General features: G+C 53.2%; 1 protein-coding gene across 1 annotated transcript in view; it reads left to right on the top strand.

The window, feature by feature from the left end:
* The window catches only part of LOC146253805 (protein shisa-8), a 47,100-nt gene that overhangs the window by 14,564 nt on the left and 18,304 nt on the right, over positions 1–14,232 (top strand). The window contains exon 2 of the mRNA XM_084678589.1: positions 5,205–5,320. Coding sequence (XP_084534715.1) covers positions 5,205–5,320 — 116 coding nt within the window. The remainder of the gene's footprint in view (positions 1–5,204; positions 5,321–14,232) is intronic.

The following is a 14,232-nucleotide window of genomic DNA, read 5'->3' as shown; positions in this document are numbered from 1 at the left end:
GCTGGGCCTCACTATCTGGCAGCGGCGGCATCAGCCTCCCTGGGCTCCCACGCTGGGCACAAAGCATAGCCGGAGGGAGGGGGGGGGCAGGGGGATGGGCGGGGCACCGAGGGCCCAAAACACAGGGGAGCACATCTACCAGTCTGCTACTACACCCTTCCCTTGGCAGCGGGGGGCATAGTGAGCCATTGATCCATAAACACTAGCGGTGGAGATCTGCTGGTTCTGTCATACAACAAAGACAGAGTGAGATGGAGTTGACGAGTGTTCAGATGAGTGTGTGTATGTGTGTGTGTATGTATGGAGTGATAAATAATAATAAAACAGGTCTACCTAGGGACTGCCTGCCGAGCTTAACCTGTCACGAAGAGGAAATATGAATGGAGCATGACCACACACACCCACACACGCTAACACACGCGCACACGCATGCTTACACACACACACACACACACACATGCTTACACACACACACACACGCACACACGCTCACACACACTCCCACACGCACGCAGCTCTTTCCCACAGTGCTGGAGGGTTCATGTCTGTTTTTGTTTGTGAAAGTTACTCTGGTGCAGCTCCCACTTCCCACCCACATGTAGCCGTGGAAACACCCCCCCCATGGGAGATGGGGGGTGACTCACCGTGAGGCAGGGTCTCATCACCAACCCCCCCTTGACAGAAAACTAGCCGGGGGGGGGGGTCGAAGTAGGTTCTGTCTCAGACACAATACAGCCCTTTTGTGTTTACCGATATTTATTGCACAACAGGTACTGGGGACATGAAAGACTCTCTAAGCTGCTGTGACACTGAGGAGGTTCAGATATACATTATGAGTACAGGAGGACTCACTTGGCTTCACAGATGTTTGTTGCATTATGTATTTTTGTGTTTAAAGTACAGAGAAGAGCTCCCGAAGAACAGTCAACCTAGTACAATGTTGTACTTTAAAATGTCACAGAAACAGTTTGATGTTAACCTCAATGTAGTATACTGTACCTGCATGTTCAGCCCAAAATATTGATATGAAGTAATAACATGGGGGGTCAGGTTGCTGAGCAGTTAGGGAATTGGGCTAGTAAAGGTTGCTGGTTCGATTCCCGGCCGGGCGAATGACTTTGTGTCCTTGGGGAAGGCACTTCACCCTACTTGCCTCGGGGGGACTGTCCCTGTACTTACTGTAAGTCGCTCTGGATAAGAGCCTCTGCTAAAATGACAAAAAAAAAATATATTAATGAAAAAGTGCAGCTCCCCATTAGTATTCCAGAAAATTCCGACCATGGTCAGGATGTGTGTACTGAAGCACTGGGTTGGGAGTGCGCAGACAGTCCAGAGTCCAGTCACGATCTTCATTAGATTGCACGGCCGTTATTATTAATAAGAACCTGTTCTAAATTGACTAATCAGGTAAAATAAAAGATTTCCTGCATGTCCTCTTCCCCCATCTCTCCCTCTCCTTCATTTCCTGTCATTCTTCACTGTCAATCCCAATAAAGCAGAAATGCCCTACAAAATATCTTCAAAATTAAACAAGTAAAAGATGGTCTAGACTCTAGAGAGATGAGGACTTTTAGACCTCCTCAAATTCAAACCCAAACATGTAACAAAGGTGTCTCGACCCAGAACATCGGCATGCCCTCTTGGTCTTACAATACATAATGACATGTCAATAAATGCAGGCTTGGACAGTCAGCTAAAAAGCTCCAGCAGTGTTTTTAGAGTGGCAAAGACTGAGGCCCTATAGCAGGGTTCTACCATCCGAGCTGGATCAGGGAAACATCTAAAACATGCAGGACAGCGGCCCTCGAGGACCGGATTTGGACACCCCTGCTTTAAGGCAATCTCAATCTAACTGAGGAGCTGTTGTTAAACGTAAATCAGCGTGAAATCGCCCTCTAAATCATTCATCTACTGCACTGGACGTTTCAATGTAGGTGTTTGTGGAGAATCTCTCCTCGATTTATCTCCTGCAGTATCCCGAGGTTAGATTCATTAGCTTCCTGTAGCGTTAAGACACCCAAGGAGGACTTGCCGAGACGCTTGTCTCTCTCCCGCTCTCTTTCTCTCTCGCCCTTTCATTTGTAATTATCATACGAGATTCATAGTAATTACTTTACCGAATTGTGACGCTTTAATTTAGACGCGCGCATCGTTCCTCCCCTCCCTGAATACACATGCTGTGTGAACCTCAGCGCGATTCAAGATAATCTTTTCCTATAAACGACTGAATGATCACTGATTGCGAAAGCCGAAGGACCGTGCTTGCTTGAAAGCATTCCGTCAGGATAGATCGTGGAATCCATTTTAAGCAATTACCTTCCGTGGTTAATTGCTTTGCGGTAACGCTTACGCAGTATATGGCTTACGAGGTCCTTCAATTTGTTACCATTATCAATTTTAACAGCCTCGTAGGTGCTGAGTTTCCACCTCTCAAATTTACACGTGTTGGCTCACATCAAATGTGTCCCGCGGCACTGCGATGACGTCTACCCTCCGGGGCTCTGACACGGCAGAATTAGGCACGTCTCAACCAAGAGAAAAATCATTTCGAACCCTAACACGCCTCAAGAAGTTCCGGAGTCTTGGAGAGAAGTTCCGGAGCTTTGCCAGCCCATCCCACTCTCTCCCTCCGGCCTAAAACTGCATCCACTTCTGGGCTTTAACTCTCTACATTTTGTGCTGACACACTGCAGCTGATAAGGGTTTGCAAAAAAAAAAAAAAAAAAAAACTTTACCTTTATGTTTTATTCATGAATCGATTCATTTCCTCTTCTCTTGTATTAACCCTCCTATCCATTTCGAAGTAATTAGACCGCAAATGAGCTTCATCTGTAGCTTTATCTGAACACAACCTCCAGATAACCCTAGCAGAACAAAACACAGTTCAACTTTAAGACAGAGGAACAATCACTTCATTATGGAGCAGGTGAAAAGTCTGTGTCTGCCCAAACTGCCCCTCCAATGGCAGAGAGATGGAACGACAGATCATATATCAACACGTGCATAAGTGAGTACGTAGGCCTCCGTGTGTGTGTGGTAGGAGACATCCTCCACCTGCAGAGCGTCAATTACTACCTCGTCAGTCGCCATCAGAGCAACTGTCTGACAGACGCAAGCGATAAAAAAACAAGCTTTCATTGAGATATTTCAATCTGGAGCACAGAGAGAAATGCTTTGCATTTTTTGCCAATAAGCAGGACGCCACCAAGGGACTGCTGGCTTGTAAGCGAGGAATGCTCTTTGTAACTCTCTTGGTGGGATGCAAACGACTGCACTGAAAACTCGGGGAAGGAGTTCTGTCAGCCCTCAGAAGCCTGTTTGGAGAGCTCCGCGTCTCGGCCAAACAAACACTTTCCCTGGGTGCTTATCATAAAAGGGACAGATCCTTGTAGAGCCTGTGGTTCTATCCGAATTCTCGGTGGCTAGGAGCGATTGGCTTGCACCCTCGCCGTGGAAACGCTTGTTTTGAGTTCCTTCGGTCGTCCTTGTATTGTCGAAGCCCCGGGAAGGAGAGGGAGACGAGAGAGAGACAGATAGAGAGATAGAGATGAGAGAGAGACAGATAGAGAGAGAGAAATGAAAGAGAGAGACAGAAAGAGAGACATATAGAGAGAGAGACAGATAGAGAGAGAGAGACACAGAGAGAGTAACAGAGTGAGAGAGTGACAGAGAGAGAGAGAGTGTTTGTGAACCTTGAAAGGGAGTTGGAGTGATCTCACATCAGATCACATTTCCTCTCCTCCCTGCTGGACGGCTAGATGGCTGGGAGATGGGCCTTGGTCCCGGGGCTTTGAAGAACGGGTGGAGGGGAGAGAAGGGGAAAACAAGCAGGACTCAACAACGCAAGCACCGCAAGCGCACCCTGAGAGTAGGGAAACATGAGGGAGAGGGAGGCAATGAAATCATGAGACCAGGATAGAGAGAGAGGGAGGGAGAGAGAGGGAGAGGGAGAGAGAGAGAGAGAGAGAGAGAGAGAGAGAGGGAGAGGGAGAGAGAGAGGGAGAGGGAGAGGGAGGGAGAGGGAGAGGAGAGAGAGAGAGAGAGAGAGAGAGAGAGAGAGAGAGAGAGAGAGAGAGAGAGAGAGAGAGAGAGAGAGAGGGAGAGGGAGAGAGAGAGGGAAAGAGAGAGAGAGAGAGAGGGAGAGAGAGAGAGAGAGAGAGAGAGAGAGAGGGAAAGAGAGAGAGAGAGAGGGAAAGAGAGAGAGAGAGGGAGAGAGAGAGAGAGAGGGAAAGAGAGATAGAGAGAGAGAGAGAGGGAGAGAGAGAGAGAGAGAGAGAGAGAGAGAAGGGGCTCCACATGCCAAAGGGAGGACAAATGAAATGGAACGAATGAGATGAGAGAGCACAGAAGCCGGCCAACATGTGTTGAGTGTGTGTCACTTGGGATGGACTGAGGAGAGCGTGTGTGCATGTGTGGAGTGTGTCCGGGCACACGTGTGTGTTGATCAAACATACTGTTTGAGGGCTTGGCAGAGACAAACCCCCCACTGAAGAGAATAGGGATGGATGGAAGAGGACTGGAGGGACGGAGCACATCCTTCTGTGGCCCGGGGCACTCTGTCCTTGTGTGTCCCTGCCTGTCAATCCGGCCGTCGCTACGGCAACGCCGTTAACTCCCCCCCACCCCCCCCCCCCCCACACCCCCGCATCCCACTATCACAGTAGTTATTGACATGCTGGGAGTGATGTCGGAGCTTGCCAGCACGCATGAACGGAACGTCGGCAGCTAAACCAGTGCTTCCTGTCTCCATGACCGCTGCGTTCTCTCACGTCTCTCCCCAGCCGTGTCCTGGGAGAGAGAACTCTCTGGGAGAGCTCAGAGAAGCACCCGGTCTCTCCTCGGGTCTCCAAGGTCACGACACGCTCTCCAGGTGTCGACCTGGACGATGGTTTAACAGCCTGGGTCGCGTTTCCCAGATCCCTCTTAACGCTAAGAGCTTCTTAAGAGCATTCTAAGAACGCTCCTGAACGCTCTTAGAACACTCCTAAGAAGCTCTTAGCGTTAGGAGCTTCTTAACGAATCTGGGAAACGCGGCCCTTATGTTTCTGTGATGTTTTTGGAAGGGACAGGAATGTTCCGGTGTAACAATATGAGATTGTGTTTGATCGTAGCAAAGTGAGTGATGCTGGTCTCATGTGCACCGGTGCTGAAGGCTCACTCTCTCCCTGTCTCTCCCTGTCCTCCTCTCTCCCCCCTCCCTCCAGGACCCTGACAGAGCTGTTGAAGCAACCGGGCGAGGCAGGGGGGGTGGACGGGACCGGGGGTCACCACCCCATCGGGAGCAATGGCATCTCAGGACGCTGCCTGCGCAGCAACAATGGTGAGTTCGAGGGCTCGCACATGGGGGTCATACCTGGGGGTCATACCTGGGGGTCGCACCTGGGGGTCATACTTGGGGGTCGCACCTAGGGGTCGCACCTGGGGGTCATACCTGGGGGTCGCACCTGGGGGTCATACTTGGGGGTCATACCTGGGGGTCGCACCTAGGGGTCGCACCTGGGGGTCATACCTGGGGGTCGCACCTGGGGGTCACACCTGGGGGTCGCACCTGGGGGTCATACCTGGGGGTCACACCTGGGGGTCATACCTGGGGGTCATCGTGTCACGGGTGACCTCTGGACCAAACACTAAACTACATATTTTCAATGTCTTCTGGCGTCCAGCTGCTCCGGTATAGACTGGATTTGCACTGTTTGGATTTGAGCTGTTATATAATCTTAATGGTGACGACCAGACACGGTCAAACCCAGTTGCAATATTCAACATTTTCAACAGCACTCAACCCTGGTTTGCTGAGGATTCTGGGAATCCAATAGATAACTATGCTATGCTGTCCTAGTACGACTGTGCTAGCACTCTCACCAGTGGCCTTTTAGCACTCAATATGCACTGTATAGGGCAGTCTGAAATTGGGATAGGGCCCTCCTGGACAGGGTGTAATTACAAGAACAAGGCATCGTTGACACATACACACACACAGACATACACCAGGGCATACACACCCAGGCACACACACACAGACATGCATCAGGTCACATACACCCAGGCACACACACACACACACACACACCCTTGTTATTGTGAAGGGTTGTACAGGTCCTCTCCATGGCTGAGTGGAGTTACAGGGACAGGCCGGTCATATTTAATTAAGGTGTAATTATCCATGTTCCAGTACAGGACCTGCTGACAGGAAGCTCTCTCTCCATCTGTCTGCGTATGAGAGCCCTCTGAGACCCTTGGTCCCCTCGCACAAACAGGAGCGCACATACACGCACATGAAACAACGCACCCCCACACACACTTACTTTCATCTCCACCGTGCCTCATCCGACGAGTGATCCTGTCCCCACGTTCACCTCTTTCTGTGCCTGTTAGCATCCTTAGATTACCCTCACTCTACCTCTCTTTTCTCTTGCCAAAGAACCCCCCCCCCCCCTAACCCCTCCCCTCCCCTCCATGTTGCTCTCCCTCCCTTTCCCCGTCCTGTGTTAGAGGGAAGCGTTGGGTCTCTTATTAGAGTTTAATTAAGTGATCATTACCTCGGGAGAGGCTGACGCAGCGGGACAGGCTGCTGAGGGCCGTCTGTCCCCCACCCCAACACACACACACACACACACACACACACTCACACACACTCGCACACACTCACTCCCCCCAACACATACACCTCCCCCCCCCTCCCCTCCCCTTCTTCCGCCCCTCCTCCACTTCCACCTCCGGGTTCCTCCACAGGTCCGGACACAGAACCTGAGCTGCCCCTCTCGGGTCTTTATTAAAAAACCCACAGACCACACTGGGGAGGAGAGGGGCGTGTGTAGGGAAGAGAATGCGACCGGGGAGAGGAGGGGAGCGGGGAGGCAAGGAGAGCAGAGGAAAGGGAGGGAGGGGACGGGCGAGGAGAGAGGAGGGGAGCGGGCAGGCAAGGAGAGCAGAGGAAAGGGGAGGAGGGGACGGGCGAGGAGAGAGGAGGGGAGCGGGGAGGCAAGGAGAGCAGAGGAAAGGGGAGGAGGGGACGGGCGAGGAGAGAGGAGGGGAGCGGGGAGGCAAGGAGAACAGAGGAAAGGGGAGGAGGGGACGGGCGAGGAGAGAGGAGGGGAGCGGGGAGGCAAGGAGAGCAGAGGAAAGGGGAGGAGGGGACGGGCGAGGAGAGAGGAGGGGAGCGGGGAGAGGGCGAGAGGAGGAGCACCGAAGCAGCAGAGGGAATGATGGCAGATGATGGAGGGAAACCCCTTACATCTTCATTGGGCCTATCTGCAGAGAGCGCTCCTGGCATGTTTAAGAGAGAGAGAACGAGGAATGGAAGGATGGGGGCCTAGAGGAGGGAGCGACGAGGGAGGACAATAAAAGACTAAATGACAAATAGCAAAGTGAGGGAGAGTCAGGAAGGGTTAGAATGATAGATAAGGTTATAAAAAATAAAAAAAACTGTGAGAGATCGAGAGTTGGGGTGAGAGAGAGAGTACGGGAAAGAGAAAGAGAGGGAGAGAGGAAGGGAGGGGGAGAGACAGAACGATCCTGCTGTGGCATTGTGTGAAATGAACCTTTAAAGAGAGGGCTTAGAAGGGTTCCCTATAGTCACACACACACACACACACACATCAAGATATACACACACACTCACACATTGTTATTCAGGTCTACACTGTGTCCCTTGTAATCTCTATGATTTAACGTGATATGGATAAGACTGTTGGTAGAGAAGGGCTGTAGAGTGTCACCAGGGGGTAAGGGCAGGCGACCTGGCAGTGTGTGTGTGTGTGTGTGTGTGAGTAGGCTGTGGATGCGTGGATGGGGGTGTACGTGTGTATGCATTCGTGTGTATGTGTGTTTATGTGTGTTTGTGAGTGGATGTGTGTGAGTGGATGTGTGTATGTGTAAGCGTATGTGTGTGTGAGTGTGTGTGAGTGTGAGTGTGTGTGGATGTGTGTGTGTGTGTGTGTATGTGTAAGCGTATGTGTGTGTGAGTGTGAGTGTGAGTGTGTGTGGATGTGTGTGTGTGTGTGAGTGTGTGTGTGTGTGTGTGAGCATGCTGCTGGCAGGGAGAGGGCCAGCTGGACAGTCCTCCTCTAGTGCGGAGCGCTGCCCTGGAGGACGACCACTCAGCTCCCACAGAACAGAGCCGTGCGTGTTCCCCTCGTACACACAGAGAGGGGGAGAGGGAGGGAGGAAACAGGGGGGGAAGAGAGGGACAGTTAGCAAGGAAGACAAAGATAGACAGTAGGAAGAGTGAGAAATTGCATAACTAAAGTGAGAAGCGAGTGCGAAAGAAAGAGTGGAAGAGAGATAGAATAGAGAGGAAAGCGGGTCGTGCCAAATGAGAAAAGGAAGCAAATTAAATGAGTAACAAGGATCAGATGATGGGAACAGACTGACAGATGGACTGACAACAAAGAGATGAACAGATGGAACGTGAAAGAGAGAGAGAACAAGGACTAATCCTTCTCTCAGTAGTTGTCTGATGTTCCTAAACTGCCTGCTAGCGGTGTTCAGGACCATGGACAGCTTCTAGAGTCGACCAATCAGCCGACTGGAGAGTGAGTGGTAGACCAGAGCAGTAGACTGCAGAGAGAGTGGTAGACCAGAGCAGTAGACTGGAGAGTGAGTCGTAGACCAGAGCAGTAGACTGCAGAGTGAGTGGTAGACCAGAGCAGTAGACTGGAGAGTGAGTCGTAGACCAGAACAGTAGACTGCAGAGTGAGTGGTAGACCAGAGCAGTAGACTGCAGAGTGAGTGGTACACCAGAGCAGTAGACTGCAAAGATAGACCTTATTATAAGTTATAGACTTTAGACGTAAAAGATCAGCACCATGGACAGCAACAAACTGTTACAGTCATTGCTCTACATCCATTCTGTCTCTAAAATCCTTGTTATGATTCCTGTCAACACATAGTTTAAGTTTAAAACCATAACATGATTCCAAGCAGAGACTGCTCAGGTGTCCTTGAGGCAACATCAACAACCTACAGTTTCAGAGCAAATCTCATCTGCCAAATGTTTTCCTGGCTTGATAAACCACGTGTGTGTGTGTGCATGTGTGTTCCCCTTTTGTGTGTGTGTGTGTTTGTGTGTGCGTGTGTGCAGTATTCTCCATTGGCACTGTTTCTGCTTTCTTTGTAGATAGGCTGGGATTTGCATTTGCGGAGCGTGTGTAATTTGCATGTTTCAGCCCAGCCGTCTGCCAGAGGGAGAGAGATAGCATCGGAGTGACACTGGAATCAAAACAAGGAAATGAGAGTTATGGGAACCAGTGGAGAGGGTGTTAAGTGAAAAGACGTAGAAGAGGAGGAGTTTTGTTGTGTGTGTGTGTGTGTGTGTGCGCACATGGCACACAGCTGTGCTATTTTCATTTCCTTGCATTTTCTCTGTAGTGAGCCTCCACATGGGGCCAGTGCCAATTACATACATACTGAGAGGGAGAGAGAGAGACTATCATACTGTGCTCCTCTAGGGAGAGAGAGGGAGAGAGACTATCATACTGTGCTCCTCTAGGGAGAGAGAGAGACAGAGAGAGAGAGAGAGACAGAGAGAGAGAGAGAGAGAGAGAGAGAGAGAGAGAGAGGAGGGAGTTAAAGAGAGAGAAAGAGAGTATGAGAATGAGTAAGACAGAGAGAGAAAGTGGGAGAGAGAGAGGTCCCACAGTATGGCTGTAGGCAGTGGGAATAACAGACACACTGCCTATACATTATGCACATAGACACTCATGTACAGTGTGTGTCTTCTGCAATCTGGGTGCCCCGGCTCGGTGTTAGCAACACATGTTATATATATGTGGATGTCAGTGTTCATTCACACGTTGTGTGTTTGCAGGCACGCAAGTCTACTCAGAGTTCTCTGTCAGATCCACCAGCATGAGAATATGTCAGGCCGCATCAGTGTTTGTCTGAGTGACGTCTACCCTGGCCTCCATCCCCCTCTGTTAATAGCGTGTTGTTCTTGTTGTCGCTGTGTTGAGATGTGTCTGCGTGTGCGTGCGCGTGCGACTGAAGGAGCCAGGAAATGTTTGATCGCGGCGCTCCGTCGCAAATGCCTTTCCAACGACCCCTACAGCTGGCTGTACACAGACCCACCCTCGCCTCCGCCTCCTGCCTCCCCCTCCTGCCTCCCCCTCCTGCCTCCGCCTCCTGCCTCTCCCTCCTGCCTCCCCCTCCTGTCTCCCCCTCCTGTCTCCCCCTCCTGCCTCTCCCTCCTGCCTCCCCCTCCTGCCTCTCCCTCCTGCCTCCCCCTCCTGCCTCCGCCTCCTGCCTCCCCCTCCTGCCTCCTGCCTCCCCCTCCTGCCTCCCCCTCATCTCCCCCGCCAGCTGTATTCATAGATCTCCTCTCATCTCTTTCTTCTTCTTCTTCTTCTTCCGCTTTTTCTTCCTCTTCTTCCTCTTCTTCTTCTTCCTCTTCTTCTTCTTCCTCTTCTTCTTCTTCCTCTTCTTCTTCTTCTTCTTCCTCTTCTTCTTCTTCTTCTTCTTCTTCTTCTTCTTCCTCTTCTTCTTCCGCTTCTTCTTCTTCTTCTTCTTCTTCTTCCTCTTCTTCTTCCGCTTCTTCCGCTTCCTCTTCTTCTTCTTCCTCTTCTTCTTCTTCTTCTTCTTCTTCTGCCTCCTTTCCAACTCTCCCAGCCATCTTCAGAATGCTACAGAAGGAACACCGCTCCCCTCTAGTGTCTCCCTTCATCACTCCTGTCCTCCGCCCTCTCTCCTTCTTTCTTCCCCTATCCTAACTCTCCCCCTCAGCCCCCCCACGGCTATCTCTAAACAGCTACCCCCCCCCCCCCAGACAGCCCCCCCCCCCCCCTACCCCAGTTCCAGTCAGAGTCTGGGAAGTCATGAGAGAGTGGATTGGTGCTCGAGACAGAGACAGAGAATTACAGGATTATTATTATCATGTCTGGTCCATCCACAGGGCTCTGGAGCAACAGTCAAATGAAACCGGGCCAGATCCCAGAGCTGTTCTGGGGGCTGGTGTCTGCCTGGCCTTTCAGAGGCTGAGGAGGGGATTAGGATGAGGCTGGGACTGGGGCTGGGGTTAGGGCTGGGGCTGGGGTTTGGGACTAGAATGGGGCTGGAGCTGGGGATCCCAATGAGTCTGGGGTTCGCTGCCCTGCTACTCTGCCACTAGCAGAGCTGCCTCAATGGACCGTTGATAAGAGGGAAGGGGGGAGGGGTTTAGATGGAATTGATCCCACGTTGGGGTTCTTTCAATCAGTCATTTGAAGGACGAGCTCTCCCTGGCTGGAGCCACTGGTGTGGATCTGTCCTGGCGTGGGGAGGAGGATGCAGACAGGAGCCGTACAATCAAGACAAACAACGTCTCGGCAGCCTCGCCGCTCTCCACCCGCCACCCACCACCCTGCCTCCCTGCCTCCCTGCCTCCCTGCCTCCCTGCCTCCCTGCCTCCCTCCCTCCCTCCCTCCCTCCCTCCCTCCCTCCCTCCCTCCCTCCCTCCCTCCCTCCCTCCCTCCCTCCCTCCCTCCCTCCCTCCCTGCCTGCCTGCCTGCCTGCCTGCCTGCCTGCCTCCCTCCCTCCCTCCCTCCCTCCCTCCCTCCCTCCCTCCCTCCCTCCCTCCCTCCCTCCCTCCCTCCCTCCCTCCCTCCCTCCCTCCCTGCCTCCCTGCCTCCTTGCCTCCCTGCCTCCCTCCCTCCCTCCCTGCCTCCCTCCCTCCCTCCCTCCCTGCCTCCCTGCCTCCCTGCCTCCCTGCCTCCCTGCCTCCTTGCCTCCCTGCCTCCCTCCCTGCCTCCCTCCCTGCCTGCCTGCCTCCCTGCCTCCCTCCCTCCCTGCCTGCCTGCCTGCCTCCCTGCCTCCCTGCCTCCCTGCCTGCCTGCCTCCCTGCCTCCCTGCCTCCCTCCCTTCTACTCTTCTCATTCCGCTCCTACTCCTCCCCCTCTTGTCCCTCCCTCTGCCTCTTCCCTTCCCCCCACCGCTCTCCCCTCCCTCCCTCCCTCCCTCCTCACCTCCTGCCCTCCATCTCCCCTCTCCCTCCCTCCCTCCCTCCTCACCTCCTGCCCTCCATCTCCCCTCTCCCTCCCTCCTCCCTCCCTCCCTCCCTCCCTCCATCTCCCCTCTCCCTCCCTCCCTCCCTCCCTCCCTCCCTCCCTCCCTCCCTCCCTCCCTCCCTCCCTCCCTCCCTCCCTCCCTCCCTCCCTCCCTCCCTCCCTCCCTCCCTCCCTCCCTCCCTCCCTCCCTCCCTCCCTCCCCTCCATCCTTCACTCCCCCCCACACTAACCACTCTGTGCAGCTCAACAGTTATGGATCGGCACAGTTCTATAGCATGCCCTTAAAAAAAGCTGAGCGAGGGTGTAGTGGTGTGTGTGTGTGTGTGTGCGGGATGGGGGGGGGTGGAGAGATGGTACGTAGCGGTATAGTTGGGTACTTAGCGTGAGAGAGAAGACAGGGGCGGCGATGGGGACGGGTGGAGGAAGGAGAGGGAGGGAGGGGTGGGTGGGGATGTGGTGGTGAGGGATTTGGTCGCTGCGGCGCGGCAGATAGCGCAGCTAGGCCGGGACTGAGCTCCCCAGCAAGGGAGATGCGTGCGTGGCTATACATTAAACGAGTGGGATTAGCCCCGGCTGTCCGGACGCTGATACAAGGGCTTGTGGGCGACCGAGAGCGGCTCGGGCTCCATTCGGGCTCTCTCATTCCGTCATAATGAGACCTAACCCTCTCATTGATGAGCTGACAGGAGCAGGGACGCGCACACGGCCTCCCTCTGAGCCTCAGAGCTTACTGTCCCAGCCTAAGACCCGGGTCAAGTACTGTGTGCACATGGAGTTAAACACTTGTTAAATACCACTGCGTTATTTCGTTGGCCCGGCAGAGCTGAAGGGATGAAAACGTCCCTCAAAGTCACCACGCCCGCTGTATCCGGTGCCGTTGACCGTCACCCCAGAAAGGACGTGCTGTACCTCACTCCTGTTTCCGCTAAGGAAACTTCCTCTCTCTCTCTCTCTCTCTCTCTCTCTCTCTCTCTCTCTCTCTCTCTCTCTCTCTCTCTCTCTCTCGCACAGTATGATAGTCTCAGATGTTGTGCTTTGGGTCGACGAGACTGGGCAGGCCTTCGTCCAATCTCTCGTTACTCAACATGACTAAAGTCCAATCATATGAAACCACTCTAGCTTGCTGCATGAGAGGAGATTCTCACAAAAGAGAAACAGAGATCTTTGGTTGACGACCTCTAGCGCGTGTGTGAAGGTCAAACACACACGCGCTGCAGATCTGAAATGGCATCCCATATCTACGCTACGGGAGCAGCCGGAGAACGCCAAACTAATTTTCAACCCTAAAACTTAGGCTTAGTCCTACCTGGATCCTTCAGGTGTTCTTGTTAAGAGTGAGAACGTGACAGGTGTACATGGGAGAACATACAGGAGCAGCCAACAGCAGAGCCAGTGGTGACAGAGAGGAGAGGAGAGGGAAGGAAAAGAGAGGAGGGGAGAGAAGAGGAGAGGAGAGGGAAAAGGAGAGGAAAGGAAAGGCAAGGAAAAGGGAGGAGAGGGGAGAGAGGAGGAGAGGGAAAAGGAGAGGAAAGGCAAGGAAAAGGGAGGAGAGGGGAGGAGAGGGGAGAGAAGAGTAGAGGAGTGGCGAGGGGAGGGTGAACAGGAGAGGAGAGAAGAGAGTCAACACGAGGCCAGGTAAATGATTGACACAGTGCTTAAACAAATACAGAGTTCCTGTACTCCCACAAGTCTCTGTTACTGCTGCACTACTGGAAAGAGAGAGGGGGGGAGTGGGAGAGAGAGGCTTGAAACTCTACAGTCCTCAAAAACAGAACCAGTACACGTGTTTAGGAGATGGTGCTTGAGTGGGAGAGAGAAAGAGACAGACAGACAGTGAGGGCGAGACGGAGGGAGGGAGGGAGGGAGGGAGGGAGGGAGGGAGGGAGGGAGGGAGGGAGGGAAGGAGGGAGGGAGGGAGGGAATGATAGAGAGAGAACTCCCCAGTGCCGGAGGTATTGATCTTGGCGACGCAGTGCCTGTAGGAGCGGCAGCAGAGAGTTGACGCTGATGCAGAGATCAGGCTGCATTATGGGGGATCAAAGAGGGGCCTGTCTGAGGAGGGAGGAGAGAGGAGGAGGGAGCGAGGAAGTGGGAGCAGGGGGGAGAGAGGAGGAGGGAGGGAGGTGGCAAGAGTTAGGAGGGAGGAGGGAGGGAGGAGCTATAACCACATGGCACGTCATCAAATGTGGCATCTCAATCACGCACCCTCTCAAAGGAGAGGGAAAGGGAGGAAGGGGAGGGAGGAAATGGGGCA

The sequence above is a fragment of the Hypomesus nipponensis genome, chromosome 17 (assembly GCF_054491055.1).
Source record: "Hypomesus nipponensis isolate SF chromosome 17, ASM5449105v1, whole genome shotgun sequence".
In the NCBI taxonomy this organism is placed as follows: Eukaryota; Metazoa; Chordata; class Actinopteri; order Osmeriformes; family Osmeridae; genus Hypomesus; species Hypomesus nipponensis.
Note: the sequence above shows the minus strand (reverse complement) of the source record. Positions and strands in the feature narration are given on the sequence as shown.